This window comes from Suricata suricatta, chromosome 15 (genome assembly GCF_006229205.1).
Source record: "Suricata suricatta isolate VVHF042 chromosome 15, meerkat_22Aug2017_6uvM2_HiC, whole genome shotgun sequence".
Taxonomy (NCBI): domain Eukaryota; kingdom Metazoa; phylum Chordata; class Mammalia; order Carnivora; family Herpestidae; genus Suricata; species Suricata suricatta.
Genome location: NC_043714.1, coordinates 43,693,041 through 43,710,651, shown reverse-complemented (window position 1 = coordinate 43,710,651; position 17,611 = coordinate 43,693,041). Strand labels below are relative to the sequence as shown.

The window sequence follows — 17,611 nt, the reverse complement described above, 5'->3', positions numbered from 1 at the left end:
GTTCTACAGCCACTTGTTCAGGCTGGATCCGTCTGTGTCATATCTTTTAAAAGTTATGGTAGTCAAATTTTGACCAAAAATACTGTTTTAAAACTCTCTTAGGCTGCTTTGATTGCCTTAAAATGTCAGTTTAAATCTGTGTAATGGAAAAATACAGAGCAAATTTTTTTAGTGTGCTAAGGAATTTAATAAAATTATGCAAAACTATAGAATATAACCATTAAAAATTACAAATTGTTTTGGAAGACTGGTAACATGGAAGGATGTCCACAATACAGTAAGTAAAAAAGTTTAACATTTGTATCTGGAGTATGAATTAAATATATATTCATAGAAAAAAGGCTGGAGGATCATAGCACCAAAATAGTAATAATAGTTACTTTTAGTTGGTAGGATTATAGGTAACTTTTATTTTCTTCTCTTTGCTCATATTTATATTTTTTAAAAATTTATAATAAAATGTAGAATTAGTCATAAGAAATAACATTACCTTAAAATCCTGTTAAGATGAATTTAATTGAGTGTATAATCCACAAAGATTTATTGGATTTTCCCAAGTCCAGATTTAAAAAAAAAAAATGTGCCAGGCACTATGTAATCTGCTAGGATACACAGATCAGATCCATTTCTTGCATTCTAGAAATGAATTCTGGCAGAAATTTTTGCAAACAATTGTGAACAAACAACTGAGCTTTGTATGAACCATTTTCTACTGATTTTCTTAACTGTGTAGAGGCGGCATGGCCTGTTAGAGATACTGCAGACTGAATTCGAAGCCCACTGGGCCGCTTCCAGCAGTGTGGCCTTCGACTCATTAACCTCTCTGAGCCTTGGAAATGATTAAGACCACGCTATTAGAGAAATACGGCTACTGAAATAAGCAAACAAGAAATACATCATTAATGTTTTGGGAAGGAATTAAATTTTTGTTAAAATTTTATTTGGGCAGAGCTAGATTCCTTTTAGATATGGCCTTTTTTCCTTGCCCACTATCTGTGGATCTGTGCAGTGCTTGGGTTTTAAGAGTAGTCATTCTAAAGTGCTAATTAACAGTTTGGATTTAATGACTCCATTGGAAGTTCTTATTTTATGGTTCTTTGAGGTTATTATTATATTTTAAAACAACTGCATCCTTTTAAAAGGTTAGGAGTAACAACATGAAGTATAGGGAATCCAGATTTGAGTTTCCATTTACTGTATATCGCTCATTTTTAGTACTTTGTTATGTCATTAGAAAATGTAGGCGGTCAGATCTGAAACCATGCCTTTCCAGGTATGCCATTTTCCCCATGCATTTTGCTGAAGTGTCTGCTGCTTGGATCTCTGATCAAAGTTGCTGTGTAAGCATAATGTCAGTCCATTTGAACAGGAATGTAGCACTTAGTCTTGCCTTTTCCCAGTGGCCTTTCAAAATGAAAAATAAATCAATACATTATGGTTGGTGCTATTGAATAGAAAAGACCAATTTGAAGTTAGGTTTAATAAGTATATATTAAAATACAAAGGATTTTCTCCATTAGTTCTTAGCCATCAAGAATACTGTAGGATTTTCTCCATTAGTTCTTAGCCATCAAGAATACTGTCTTAAAGTTCTGGAGATGTAATCCAATATTAACAGAAGAAAAATGTAAAAGACAAAGATTATTAACTAGAACTTTCCATCAAGTTAGTGACTCACATTCTTCCACTAAAACCTCCTGTTGTGTTGTTACTTGGATTGAGCCTAGCACTGTATGGTGCCAGGAGCTCTTGTTACTGCCATCTCTGTGACTGCTAATCCCGAAGATGAAGTCTCTTAGGTGGTGCCATGGAGCATGGAGTTAGGAGTTTTAAATGTTAGGCTGTGCCAGTCCTTCAAGATTTACCCCCAGAGTCCTGCTTTTCATAATCCCAGGGAATTAGCCTCCGAACCAGCCACTGTCTCTCATGGACACTGTCCCTTAGGAACCAGGCTATGGTGAGCAACTAGAGGATTTGGGGGGCGGGTGGGGGCCTGATTGTTCCCACTATTGACTATTCCTGTGGATTTTCCTCTGCCAGCAATCAGTTCTCTTTTCCTTTCTTGGAGGTCTTAACTCCCCACTAGAGGTCACCCTATTGCTGGATGGTGCTCTGTTATGGGGGCTGGGGGGATGCATATTCAAAGCTCCATGCAGCATGTCTTCAGTACAGGAGAGAACTGTCTCCCCAGAGCTGTGCCTGTCCTTGGGAGGGGAGTAACTATTACCTTTTGAGTGGTTAAGTCATACAACTAGTAAGTAACTAAACCAGAGTCCAAACCTAGGCAGTCTAGGTCCAGGTAACATTCTGGGTAAAATAACCAAGTTCTTTTAACAGCCTCTGACAGTAGAAAACTGCCTCTAGAGTATTAGTCCCTCAGGAAAGTCAGACTGTATCTTTGTCTTTCTCCCTCCTGCTTTTCTTACCTTGAAAAGAAACCTTCACTATGCTCAGCTTTTATGTTCATTCATAGGGGAATAGACTCAGCCCTCTGACTGTACTTGTGGAATGGTTTTTACCACACACTGCCTTTGGTAAATACTAGGACCTTTGTGAGTGCTTGGTCCAACAAATTCTTCCATAAATAACCTCTTAACTGGCCTGGTTGCCGGAGCCATCAGACAGATGCTCCCAAAGAAGACCTTACATTCTTTATGTTTGTTTTGGGTTTGGATTTGGGTTTTGTTTTGTTTTGGGGGTTTTTTGGGTTGTTTTTGTTTTTCTTTTTGTTTTGCATGAGAACAAAAGATACCTTCAGACTCCACTGTCTTTTGACCAAAATCTAAGCTTCTATACCAGCAGTTGCACTGCTGACCATTTATCCTAGAGAAATCAAGACTTAGGTTCACATAAAAATATGTACCTGAATGTTTTAGAAGCTTTAACATAACACCCCAAACTGGAGACAACCAGATATCCTTTGAAAGGTGAATGGGCTGGGGTGCCTGGGTGGCTCAGTTGGTTAAGTGTCCGCCTTCGGCTTAGGTCATGATCTCGTGGTTCATGGGTTCGAGCCCCGTGTCAGGCAGGCTCTGTGCTGACAGCTCAGAGCCTGGAGGCTGCTTCAGATTCTGTATCTCCCTCTCTCTCTGACCCTCCCCTGTTCACATTGTCTCTGTCTGTCCCTCAAAAAAAAAAAACCCATTAAAGATAAATAAATAAATAAATAAATAAGAAAGGTGAATGGGCTAAACAAGCTGTGGCACACCCGTATCCTGGAGTACTACTCAGATAGGGAAGAGAATCACACTAGTGCTCTACATAACAGCCTGAATGATTCTTCAGAGAAGTATGTTGAGTGAAAAAAACTAACCCCAAAAGGTTATGTACTGTATGGTTCCATTTATATAACATTCTTGAAATGACAGAATTATAGAAGTGGAAGCCAGGATAGTGGTTTCCAGGGGATGAAGAGGGTGGGGGTAGGAGGGACGTAGGTGTGGCTGTAAAAGGGCACTATGAGAGCGCTTTGTGGTGATGGAAACGTTCTGTATCTTGACTGTCAATGTCAATCTCCTGGTTGTGATATTATACTGTAGTTTTGTGAGATAGTAACTCAGGGGAGACTGGGTAAAGTACACAGGATCTTTTTGTATTATTTCCTACTACTTCGTCAACAATTGTCTCAAAAAATTTAAAAAATCTTTAGTCTTCTTCACCCCTTGAATGATAATTAATAGATGTTCTCAATTTTATTCATTTTTATAACTTCTGGAGAAGCAATTAATAGATTCCTAGTGATTAAGGTCTAATTGGGGTCCTAGGCATTTTCTTGTCGTTTCAAGTGTAATTAGGTTTAATGAATTGGTATGATACTAACTTTGAAATCACATAAATAAATCTGTGCTTTGATCAAATATACTTTCTTATGGAGCTTATCATCAAAAGAAAATGGCAGAAGCATTCATTGTCTTTCCTGTGAATTTGAAAGAACTTTCTTGTGAATTTATTATTAAGTTTTAATTTAAGTTCCAGTTAGTTAATACACAGTGTAATATTAGTTTCAGGTGTACAACATAGTGATTCAGCACTTTCATGCAGCACTTGGTGCTCCTCACAAGTCCATTCCTTAATCCCCATCTCCTGTTTCACCCATTGCCCGCCTCCCCACTTCCCTTCTAGTAACCATCATTGCAGGAACTTTCTTGTGAATTTAATGGATCCTTTGAGGGGGTAACTATATAACCTATAATTCTATCTCCAAATGAAAAGCAAAGTTTGTCCTTTTCGTAATGTGAACCCTACTGTCTTCAGAATAACACCTGTACCATTTTAACTTTAAAAATCATATATTAGAGACAGGCTTTAGTCTTGAAGATTCAACCCCCAGTGGTCATGATAAGAAAGTAAAGATATATACACTGTGGGGAACTCAGAATTTTGTTAATACAAATTGATTAAGTGGCTCAGTAATATGAAGTTTGTCGAAATTGGTACATATAATTTGTCAGTTCTCATCTTCCAGCCTAGCACTGACAACCCTTATGATGCAACCTGACTTATGTATTTAAATGGAGCTTCAAAAATACCATTAATTATTCCCAGACAAGTTTATTTAAAGGGATTTGAAAACAGTGAGCATGAATGACCTGTAAAAGCTTAACCTGAATTTCAGCCTGAGCTACACATTTGAGATTTTGTCTTTGTATCCTACCACGTAGCGGAGTATCTGCCATATTTCAGGCATATAGTACATGTTTAGTGAATTAATACTGATATTTTGTGGACATCCGGCCTGTGCGTGACGTTACTCCCGCCATGTCTCAAGAGTAGAGTCCAGTGGGGCAGACAAGGTACTCGAGGTGTCCCCGAGTACAGAGGGAAACCGGAGTGGGTCCCAGCCAGAGCATGCAGCAGCACGTTTCAGGAGGAGCCGCATCTGGCGTGCAGCAAAGATTGCAGACAGATCTGAGCCCATTTTTCTTTCACATTGAACAGTGAAAGGGGCAGGGGGGTAGTCTCATGGGAGATTTAAGTACCGGCACTCAGGATGGATTAGAAATACTTTTCCTTAAATGTATCCTGTTTGGTTTAAGTGTAAAAGTATTGGTTGTTTTCTCCCTGCCTCCACCCAATGCAAATAGCATTTTATTTCTAAAAATGCTTTTGTGGGCTGCTCTGAGATCTAGCCATCATTTATAATGTGAAAAAATGCGTTCTGAATTCCAGTGATTTAGAGTGAATTTTCAGAGCCCAGTTTGTTCTCTACTGAGGGCACATAATTTGATTCCTTTTCTTATCTTTCTGACCCTGCTTGCTTGTTTGTGGGCAGCAGAGCCACTCCTTAATAAGCCCTTCTGTTCTCCCTTTTAATTACTTTCTTACTTGTTATTTTACCAGCCTCACAAATTGATGCCTCACCCCTAGATTTTCATAGGTCTCACTAGTTTCTCTGTGTTTGATAGAACAGCTAGACCTCCTTCAGGTCACACCCTTGTTGTAACTAAGTTTTCTATTTACTCTAGATCCTTGCCGGCCCATTTCAGGATATTCTGTTGAACCTTCTTAAGAATTCAGAGAAACTGCTGGGTGGCCACTGAAAAAAAAAGATCTAATCTTAAGGCTTACGTGAGTATTTTTCTGCTGTTGACTTCCTTATAATATGTGAAAGCTTTGCTGCCTTGCTTTATGGCAGATTCAGTTATGCGATCAAGATGGAAAATATTCTCTCTCATTGGCCTTATTAAATCTTGGGGCAAAGTTAGTTTCTCAAGGACACAAAGAAACTCACAAAATGCACCACACTTACTCTCACTTTAAAAATAAACAAAAATGCCTTTTTAAAAAAACTGAGCCAATATTCAAAAGAATCCCAAGTCTCTAAGCCACAAGAATTTGTACTGTGTTTGAACCAAAAACACTGAGTAGCTTGTTTTTCATTATCTACTCTTACAGAATTTAACCAAAACATATTATCTCTTGAAAAGCACTTGATATGTGGTATTTTACTTTTTTAAAAGCTTCAGATAGCTTTTCCTTTTTTATAATATAATCCAGTGAATGCTATAGGGAAAAATAAGGAGGGCACCATTCAAAGAGAATTCTTGACTATTTTAATGAGTAATTTCTTCTCAACAGGTTACTTTCTTTAAAAAGTATTATGTAGTGTCCTAATCCGAAGTTTATTTTATCTTGATCTCTATAATTCTTAATCATAAGCAGATTTTCTGCTTATTTAGAGTTATCCTTAGCGACTGCTTCTTACCCTTTATTAAGTTGAGCTAATGCTGTTTTCTCTGTCCCTCTCCAGTGTGCTCCCTTCTCTCTGCCACTGCCCTAGATCGGTTTTCATCATTTATTCCCTAGATTTCAACAGTGACCAGCTGATTGATCTCCCTGGCTCCAACCTTGAATCTAGCCTCCAATCTAGACTCTCCCTGTTGCCAACACAGTAATTGTTCTGAAAGACTAATATCATGAGCCCAGCCATTTCCTTGGGTTGAAACCCTTCAGCGGCTCCTTATTAAAATTCAATATAATAACCCTTACTATAGTGTTGTGAGGAAGAGTAAATAAAATTCACTGGGAACGATGGGTGTGATGCCTGGCTTGAAGCAGGCCCTCAGTGTGTATTCACATTTCCCCTTTGCATAAAGAACCCATGGAGGCAGCGGAGCTCTAGTGGAAAGTAGCCCACGACTAGAGGGACAGAGGCTCTTCTGGGACACCAGGCTAAAAGGAGGAGGGGCCAAGAATCTCACCAAACTCTGTAGCCATGCTTTCCTGAATCCCCTTGAGGTTAGACAGAGGCTCGGTTAGTCTGACATCCAATTCCATTCGTGTTCCAGAAAGAAAAATTGATAAATTACAAGGCAACCCTGTCTGCAACTCTGCTTTTGTAACCGTGGAGTGAGAGGGAATCATCTATAGAAAGACATTGGTCTCTGGCTTTGTGTTTTCTTCTTTGGGTTTGTTTTCTCTTCAATTTCTTAGTAAGGTTTCTTTTGTCAGGTTTTAACTTTTTCTTAAAGCAACCAGGAGGGGTCAGGTAGAGACACACACACACCCACTCACACACACACACACACACACACACACACACACAGAGACCAAGAGACTGCTGGGGCAGAGAGGTATCAGTGAAAGAGGTGTGGACACACTGGTGAAGCTGGTAAAGCTGAGTGGACACAGTTGGCATTGCTGCCTTTGCCCTGCCTCTGTATCCCCAGACCGTTTTTCTTCCTCTCTCAATCTTCAGGCAATAGGAGTTTGACAATATCAGATATTTAGATAACCACAGAACAAGAGCCAGATAGGATCGATACTGTAGGAAAGACAGTCTGAATTGATTTCATGATATTCCAATTTTTAAATTCAGTTTATTGCTCTTCCTAGCTTTTCTCTTTCTATGAAAATTGAGGTTTGTGCTATAGACACAAATGTTAGCAGGTCCTTATTGAACATGAATTAAGTTATTTCATTGTTTTTTTCGTGCTGATTTAGTTAACATTTGGGCAGACAGTTTTGTTTACCATATGGAATATCTCAATTATGATTAAGAGGCAGATATGTGAAAGAGGATATTTTGTTCTAAATAAGAAATTTCTATCAGGAGTAGCATGTGTTTAAAGTTTAAGGATAATGTTATATATGTCTTCTGACAATGCAGTGAACCTAAATCTAAGCAATTATATCTTGCTTAACTTTAAAAATCTGTCTTAATCTTTTTATATAATGAAAAGCAAAATAAAACATTTAAAAATGTGAAAAGCAAAAATTTATAATAATTTAATTGCAGTTTTGATTGAGTGGATATGAAGAAAAGACATTTTAATGAAAAATAAAATATAATTGATAACTTTGTTGTTGTTTCTATTCGATGAGGCAATTTATTAGAGGTAGGAGGCCAAGAAGGATAAGAAATCATGCTTTTCTAAATGACTTCATTGTCTTGATTTAGTTTGGCTTTACTGAATCTCACTCACCTCATTTCATTACAGGCATATTCCATCCACCACATCAGAATAATGTCCTACGTTTTTGTAAATGATTCGTCTCAAACAAATGTGCCCTTGCTACAAGCCTGTATTGATGGAGACTTTAACTATTCCAAGCGGCTTTTGGAAAGCGGCTTTGACCCAAACATTCGTGATAGCAGGGGCAGAACGGGCCTTCACCTTGCGGCAGCCAGAGGGAATGTAGACATCTGCCAGCTGTTGCATAAATTTGGTGCTGATCTTCTGGCCACAGATTATCAAGGAAACACAGCTCTTCATCTCTGTGGCCATGTGGACACTATTCAATTCTTAGTTTCCAATGGGCTCAAAATTGATATTTGGTAAGTTCTCTGTGGTTTTTGAAGTCTAGTCATTTCTTTCCATTAGACTGTCAACTGGTGGTCCAATCTCAGTCTGTTGATTCTGCTTTCTCATTGATCAGCTGTAGTGACAAGTTCAAAAAGGCTTCGAGGACAAGGTAATCTTGTTAGGGGAGTGAAGAAACAAGAGGCTGACTTCTGGATTTATGCAGAAGCAGTGCAAGCTTTTTAATGAAAATAGTGGTGAGGTGCTGCTACAAATTAATTGTGTGTTGTCAGACAAGGGAAAAGAAGAAAAGGACTGACATTTGTTGAAAATCTGTTATAGACCAGACACTGTGTTTACTTAACATTAGCTCATTTAATCCCTAGAATGAATAGCTCTTGAGGTGGGTGTTATCCTCATTTTACAGATGAAGTAGTTGAGACAAGAAGAGTTTAAACAAAGACAGAGGTCACACAGCTGGAATTTAACCTTATTTGGTTGCTTTAGACTTTTATTTGTTTTTAATTCTTAGACTTCATTTAAGTGTATTTTTGGGGGGCCATAAAACATGTCAGATAAGAATGAATCTAGATTCCCGAGAGAGTGCAAACTGGAGTCAGAGGCCCTGGGGCACCAGCCCAACGCAGAACCAGGGGAGAACCCCCAGAGTGGTGGTGCAGAATGCAGAGGCGGCAGGGGGAGAACCCCAGAGTGGTGGTGCAGAGCCCCGGAGGGCTGGGAGTGGAGAAGCGGCCTAGGGGAGAACCCCCAGAGCGGTGGTGCAGAGCCCCAGAGGGCCGTGGGTGGAGAGGCAGCACAGGGTTGTGGATGACGGTGCACGGAATGGCCGTGTAGAGCGGTAGGGAGCCGAGAGGAAGAGAAAGACTGAAAATACTCATAGAGTGGTCTCTGGAGAGGGGAGAGACTATGGCCCAGGATGGAGAGACCATGTCTTCCCATATAGAGAGGCTGGTTCCGGGGAGAGAAATTCGTTCTCCTCAGTGGGCTTGTTCTTCCTTGGCCTTGGCGGCTCCTAGACTCCAAGCAGAGCCAGGGAAAAGCTGGCTCCCCTTACTCTTTCCTGACTAGAAAGTTGCCCACCTGTGGGAGGACATTTCATCAGGGGCAGTAGCATTAAAGACTAGGATTTGGAAATGAGGTGGAGCTTGGAAAAAAAAAGCAATTTGGCCCGCCCTTGGCACAGGGAGATCAGACTTAAAAGAGAGGCTTGCAAAGCATGGTCCAGAATGGCTTGGGGCGCCGCCATTCTTCTCCCCACAACCACTAAGGTGGGGGCTTGGAGAACAGTCCCTGAGACCCCACCTACCTACACCAAACCACACCCACCCGCTTTGGAGAACTGACCCCTTTTTTTCTTTTCTTTTTTCTATTTTCTTTCTTCCTTCTTTTCTCCTTTTCCCCCTGGAGCCTGGAAAATAGATTAATTCTTGCTATCCAGATATATTTTCCCTTATCTCATTTTTATCTCCGCCCCCTACACAGGTTTTTGGTCTCAGATTGTCTTTTGTCTTTGGTTATTTTTGTCCAGCCCCCTTCCTTTTTTCTTTTCTTTCCTTTCTTTCCTTTGCTGTTCTTTTTTTCTTTCCCCTTTTGGTATACTTGTTTATTTGATTTGTCTCAGCATTTGCGTAGTTTGTTCCCTGTGTGTTTGTCTGTCTGTTTTCCTTTTCAGGGCTACCTCAAGAAACAAGCCAAAGTACATATGCTGGAGAGTCCCAAATACCACTGAGTAGGGAAATAATCAAAGGCATAACAAGAGAAACTGAGAGGCACCATTAAAAGAACACTTCTGGAAATGACAGGCCCTGGACAGTCAGTGAGCCTCCTTTAATAGAGCAGTAGTAACAGGTGCACAGTGGAGAACAAGCTTTTAAAACTGACAAGAGACAGAAAGCTAGCCAAAATGACTGAAATGAAAGAACTCTCCTCTAAAAATTCCAGGAAGAAATCACAGCCACAGAAATGCTCAAAGTAGACATAAGCAACATAACTGAACAAAAATTTAGAACAATTGTCATAAAATTAATCACTGATCTTGAAAAAAGCATGGAAGTCATCAGAGAAGCTATTGATACAAAGACTAGGGACCTTCAAAATAGCTGTGATGAATTAAAAAAAAAAGGCTATAAATGAGGTTCATAATAAAACGGAGGTGGCCACTGCACGGATTGAAGAGGCAGAGAGGAGAATAGGTGAATTAGAGAACCCAGTTATAGCAAAAGAGGAAGCTGAAAAAAAGAGAGAGAAATTGATACAGGAGCAGGAAAGGAGAATTCGACATCTGAGTGATACAATCAAATGGAACAATATCCATATCATAGGAGTTCCTGAGGAAGAAGAAAGAGAAAAAGTTCTGAAGGGATGCTTGATCAAATTATAGCTGAGAACTTTCCCAGTCTGGGGAAGGAAATAGACATTGAAATCCAAGAGGCACAGAGAACTCCCCGAAGACGTAACTTTAATAGACCTTCAGCATGATATATCATAGTGAAAATGGCAAAACATAAGGATAAAGAGAGAATTCTGAAAGCAGCTAGGAATAAAAGGGCCCTAACATACAAAGGTAAACTATCAGAGTGGTTAAAGACCTGTCTGTTGACTTGGCAGGCGAGAAGGGAATGGCAGGAAATCTTCAATGTAATGAACAGAAAACATATGCAGCCAAGAATCCTCTTTCCAGCAAGCCTGTCATTCAAAATAGAAGGAGAGATAAAGGTTTTCCCAAGTAAACAAAAGTTGAGAGAATTCATCACCACCAAAGCCCTACAAGAAATCCTAAGAGGGACTCTATGAGGGAAATGTAGCAAGGAACATAAAGTACCAGAGACATCACTACAAACATGAACTCTACAGAGAACACAATGAATCTAAACCCCATTTTTCAGTAACATTGAATATAAATGGACTGAATGCTCCAATTACATAACACAGGGTAGCAGAATGGATCAAAAACCAAAATCCATCTCTTTGCTGTCTACAAGAGACTCATCTTAGACCTGAAGACACCTTCAGATTGAAGGTAAGGGGATGGAGAAATATCTGTCACGCAACTGGAAGTCAAAAGAAAGCCGGAGTAACCATACTTATATCAAACAAACTGGACTTTAAAATAAAGGCAGTAACAAAAGATGAAAAAGGACATTATATAATAATTACAGGATCTCTCCATCAAGAAGAGCTAACAATTATAAACATCTGTGCACCGAATTCGGGAGCATCCAAATACACAAGATATTCATCACAAACAGAAACAACCTTATTGATAAGAATGTACTTATCGCAGGAGATTTTAATACTCTACTTACAGCAATGGATAGGTCAACAAGATAGAAAATCAGTAAAGAAACAATGGACCTGAATGACACATTGGAACAGATGGATTTCACAGATATATTTAGAACTCTACGAAAAAAAAAAAAAAAGAACTCTACGTACTGAAGCTAGGGAATTCAACGTCTTCTCAAGTGTGCATGGCACATTCTCCAAGATAAACCACACACTGGGTCATAAAACAGCCCTCCATAAATACAAATGAATTGAGATAATACCATGCACACTTTCAGATCACAATGCTATGAAACTTGAAATCAATCACAGAAAAAAGTCTGGAAAACCTCCAAAAATGTGGAGGCTAAAAAAACCTACTAAAGAAAGATTGAGTCAATCAGGCAATTAGAGAAGAAATTTAAAATATATGGAAACAAATGAAAACAAAAATACAATAATACAAACTCTTTGGGATGCAGCAAAGGCAGTCCTAAAAGGAAAGTGCATTGCAATCCAGGCCTATTTCAACAAAATAGAAAAAGTGCACACTCAAAATCTTACAGAGCACCTAAGGAAACTCGAAGGAGAGCAGCAAGAGCACCCCAATCCCAGACTTTAGCCTCTACTACAAAGCTGTCATTATCAAGACAGTATGGTATTGTCACAAAAAGAGACACATAGACCAATGGAATAGAATAGAGAACCCAGAGCTGGGCCCACAAATGGATGGCCAATTAATCTCTGACAAAACAGGAAAGAATATCCAATGAAAAAAAGACAGACTCTTTAACAGTTCATGCTGGGTGAACTGGACAGCAACATGCAGAAGAATGAAACTAGAACACTTTCTTATACCATATACAAAAATAAACTCAAAATGGATGAAGGATCTGAATGTGAGATAGGAAACCACAAAACCCTAGAGGAGAAAGCAGGAAACAGCCTCCTTGACCTCAACTGCAGCAATTTCCTACTTGAAACTTTCCCAAAGGCAGGGGAATCAGGTGCAAAAATGAACTATTGGGACCTCATCAAGATAAAAAGCTTCTGCACTGCAAAGGAAACAATCAAGAAAACTAATAGGCTACCAACAGAATGGGAAAAGATAATTGCAAATGACTGATCAGATAAAGGTCTAGTAGCCAAAATCTACAAGGAACTCACCAAACTCCATACCCAAAAAAAGAATAATCCAGTGAATAAATGGACAGAAGACATGAATAGACACTTCTCCAAAGAGGACATCCAGATGGCCAACAGGCACGTGAAACGATGCACAGCATCACTCATCATCAGGGAAATACAAATCAAAACCACACTGAGATAGCACCTCCCACCAGTCAGAGTGGCTAAAATGAACAAATCAGGAGACTATAGATGCTGGCAAGGATGTGGAGAAACGATCACCCTCCTACACTGTTGGTGGGAATGTAAACTGGTACAGCTGCTCTGGAAAACAGTGTGGAGGTTCCTCAAAAAACTATCAAATAGAACTCCCCTATGACCCAGCAATAGCACTGCTGGGGGTTCTACCCAAGGGACACAGAAGTGCTGATGCATAGGGGCACATGTACCCCAATGTTCATAGCAGCACTTTCAACAATAGCCAAATCATGGAAAGAGCCTAAAAGTCCATCAACTGATGAATAGATCAAGAAGATGTAGTTTATATATACAATGGAATACTACATGGCACTGAGAAAGAATGAAATCTGGCCACTTGTAGCAAAGTGGATGGACCTCGAGGGTGTCATACTAAGTGAAATAAGTCAGGCAGAGAAGGACATATACCATGTGTTTTCACTCATAGGTCTAATAGGAGAAACCTAACAGGGGACCATGGGAAGGGGAAGGGGGGGGATAGAATTAGGGAGAGGGAGGGAGGCAAATCATGAGAGACTCTTCAATACTGAAAACAAATTGAGGGCTGAAGAGGGAGGTGGAAAGGGGTGATGGTCATGGAGGGCTCACTTGTGGGGAAGATCACTGGGTGTTATATTTGAAATTAGCTTGACAATAAACTATATAAAAAAAAGACTGAATCTAGAATCTGGAACTTTCCAATTAATTTCTAAGAAACAGCTCTCTTTTTCATTTATTTATTGTCATTTCTTCACTTTTACCTATCTATTCTTTTTCTTTCTAAGGAAAATAAGTTAACTCAAAACTCAAGTTCTAGTTCAACCATTGGTTCTGTGCTGCACTTTAATTTTGAGTTAATTCGGTCTGTGCCTTATCACTGAGATAGACACAGATGGGTACTAACAACACAGTCCAGCTGTATGATGACCTTTTCGTATGTATGAACTTTTTTAGCAATCATCAAGGTGCTACACCCTTAGTTCTGGCAAAGCGCAGAGGAGTGAATAAAGATGTCATCCGATTGCTGGAATCTTTGGAAGAACAAGAGGTTAAAGGATTTAATAGAGGAACTCACTCAAAATTGGAGACCATGCAGACAGCTGAGAGTGAAAGGTACTTATGATCTAATTTTTAAGGGGCAAGTCACTTTAAGTCCTTCGATCTTTTATGATAACTTTGTGAGCTTTCTATTTATTTGCTTTCAAGTACAGAGCTTTGATACTTCCTTTGAACTTTATATAGGTCTGTATGGCTCCAGATTACAATTGAGAAGCTATTAACAGAAAGTACTACGTGCCCACATGCACGTTCTGTTAGGCCTGTGCAAGGAAGCCCACAGTATTGTCAGCATAGGAGAGAAGAGGTAGTTAAGAGCTGCGCATGAGGGAGGGAAGCAAAGTGTGAAAGTTTGAGAATTTTAAGTGCAGGTCACAAACAGAATGGAATTCAGAAAAGGGGGAGAAAGATAAGGCTCAAAACTTGGACAATATGAGAAAAGACCAAAAAGGCCCTTTCAAAGGCAGGAAAGTGGAGCGCTGACGTAAAGCAAAAACAGGAGAAGGGAAATTAAGATTTAACACGCAATTCTGTAATGGGAAAATGAAAGTAATTCTCCATTGAGTTGGAACCAATGAACGTAAGTAACTGAGGTAAGATGTGGTGACTGACGAGTCTTCAGTGTCTCATCATTTCTCATCTAGAAGCAGTTTACAGTACAGTTCAGGGAGCTCCAAAAAGGTGACTAACCATCTTTTTTCCTGGCCCCACTGGCTCAACAGGTAAAGTCAGTAGCCCAGACTGAGTTGTACTAGCGTGGGTTTTAGCTGACTGCCATGGAGTTTCAGCCATCCAGATACTACAGGGTAGGAAGGATGAGGAGTCTACTGTTGTCTCCTCCCAGAATTTTCAAAAGAAATATTTCAAGGGCTCTTTATCAGCTGTTAGCCCAGTAGCTTGACTGATCAGGACTTGGAAATAGGATAATATGGTCCACGTGGACTGTTGGGGTCATCGTTTCTTTGAGTTCTACTTGAATCATCTCTATTTTTTTAGTTGACCTTTAAATTGATTTCTTAGTGCCCGTGATTGCTTTCCTTCCTCTTCATGTGCTAGCTGGTGTAGTCTTTGGGAACCATTAATTCCATCCTCGAGCTCAGGACTATTTGTTTAGATATTTTCAGGAACTTCTGCTGTCCAGAGGAATTAGAGTTTAACTTCTAGAACAGCGCATGCTGCTCATGAGCTATCACTAGAAGCTGACAAGTGAATAAAATAAGCAAGAAATCCAAGATACATTGAGTCACCTTGGCAAGCCCTTTTCTTGGACCTTTGTACCCCAGATTGACAGAATGCCATAAGCAACATAATAACATTGAGTTACCTGTTGTTTGTTAAATATGCTCTTCTGGAGCATAACTGGAAATTTATATTCATAAATACTTCAAGCCCTTTTGCCGTGAAAAATGTCTAAGAATATGTTTCTGCTTGTTATATTTGGGGGACCTTCCTTGCTATATTTGGTTAATAGCCAGTTTCTTGGCATCTCCTTATCAGAAGTATACTTTTAGCTTTATTTTACCTTAGTTGTGATTAGTTATTAACTAAGTAGTACATATAATTATTTGAGTGACTAAGTAAGAAATATTTACTCCTGCTTTTTTCACTTACCTGTCATTTCCTTTAGCATAAGGATTTGTATTATTTACAGCATTGTGTAAAGCCAGTTCTTAAAAAATTGAATTATTATTTTTTTATGTTTATTTTTGAGAGAGAGAGAGAGAGAGCGAGCACGCATATGCAAGCAGGGGAGGGGCAGAGAGAGAGGGAGAGAGAAAGTCCCAAGTAGGCTCTGTGTTGTCAGTGCGGAGCTTGTCTTGGGCTTGATCTCACAAACTGTGAGACCTGAGCTGAAATCAAGAGTAGGACACTTAACTGAATGTGCCACCCAGTGCCCCCAAAGATTGAATTATTATTTTTCTTAATGTTTATTTATTTTTGAGAGAGAGAAAGAGCATGAGTCGGGGAGGGGCAGAGAAAGAGGGAGACACAGAATCTGAAACAGGTTCCAGGCTCTGAGCTGTCAGCACAGAGCCAGACATGGGGCTCAAACCCACGAACCGTGAGATCATGACCTGAGCCTAAGTCGGACGCTCAACCAACTGAGCCACCCAGGTGCTCCCAAAGATTGAATTATTAATGCTTGTACTACCTGGTTGCCCTATGTAATTCCTGGCCTGCAGTATCATGGTAGACGTATGCTGGTTGAGGCTTAAATTAAAAAACTTAAAGGTAGCATCGTTGGTCATTAGAGAAATGCAGAGCAAAGCCACAGTGAGTTACCACTTCATACGCAGTAGGATGGCTGTGATCAGAAAGATGGAATGACAGCAAGTATTGGCAAGGATGAGGGGAAGCCGGAGCCCTCATACACTGCTGGTGGGGATGTAGAGCAGAGTAGCTGCTTTGGAAAGCAGCCTGGCAGTTCTGAGAAAGTCACACTGAGTTACCACATGGCCCAGCAACTCCACTTTAGGTATATACCCACGAAAATTGAAAACATATTGTCACACAAAACCTGTATATGAATGTTTATAACTGTGTTAGTTATAATAGTCCAGAGGTGGAAACCACCTAAAAGTCCATCAGCTGATAAATGGAGAAACAGTGTCATCCATGCATCTAGTGGAATATTCCACCATAAAAAGGAATGAAATACTGATAAATGCTACAACATGAATGAGCTTTAAAACCATGCTACATCAAAGAAGCCAGTTAAAAAAGACATATAGTATATAATTCCGTTTATATGAAATGTCCAGAATCAGCAAATAGAAAGTAGATTGGTGGTTGCCAGGATCTGGTGGAAGGGGCAATGGGAGGTGACTGCTAAGGGGTACAGAGTTTATTATAGAGGTGATGAAAATGTTCTGAAATCAGTGGAAATGTAAGTATACTAAAAACCACTGAATTGTACAACTTAAAAAGATGAATTTTATAATATGTGAATTATACCAATAGAAAGAGGGAATAAAGCTTAATGGGATTGGCTAGCACATGGCATTGTGGCAAAGCTATGTGAGGATTAGCAGAACATGAAGCAAGTTTTGAATGTACTTAGCATTTTCCATTACCCTTCGGATTCTCTGAGACAAAGCATAACTGAGGGGGCTGTAAATCAAGATGGTGTAAAATATTTTCTCACTCCCCCATATATCATAAGTTTAATGTAGTTATTTTTTAATTTGTGGGTATGGGATGACAAAGACAATGTAGGTGACACATGTACAAAAAAAAATTACGTGCACACATGCAGTAGAAAACATTTCACTGGGTAAGGTCACTATAGAAAATTCTGATTGAGCTCCTAGAGAATCCCTAACTGACTTCTCACTTTATATCTGACATCTTTGAGTATGAAATTATGTCAACTTGGAATAGTCAATAAATTTTGCATAAGCCAAAATTAACTTCTTCTGAACTTCTTTATTTATGGTATTATGCACTTAAACCTTCTCAAAGTTCCCATCTTATTTTTTGAACTTGGTTTTCTTAAATTTTTGTATTCTTTTTTTTTTTTTAAATTTCTGTCCTTGACAGAATGTATTAAATAAGCAAACACCACCGACAAGCAAAACAAGTACTACAATGTAAAAATATTTAAAAAAATGATAACCTTCTCACATGCATAAATGAAAGGTTGCACACAAAGAACTCACATC

At 39.3% G+C, this 17,611-nt stretch overlaps 1 protein-coding gene across 3 annotated transcripts in view; it reads left to right on the top strand.

The window, feature by feature from the left end:
* Positions 1-17,611, top strand: part of ANKRD46 (ankyrin repeat domain 46) — a 71,025-nt gene that overhangs the window by 25,120 nt on the left and 28,294 nt on the right. For all 3 annotated transcript variants that reach the window (XM_029923396.1, XM_029923394.1, XM_029923393.1), the window contains 3 exons: positions 5,466-5,568; positions 7,941-8,278; positions 13,848-14,006. In XM_029923396.1, coding sequence (XP_029779256.1) covers positions 7,968-8,278; positions 13,848-14,006 — 470 coding nt within the window. In that variant the 5' untranslated portion in view covers positions 5,466-5,568; positions 7,941-7,967. The remainder of the gene's footprint in view (positions 1-5,465; positions 5,569-7,940; positions 8,279-13,847; positions 14,007-17,611) is intronic.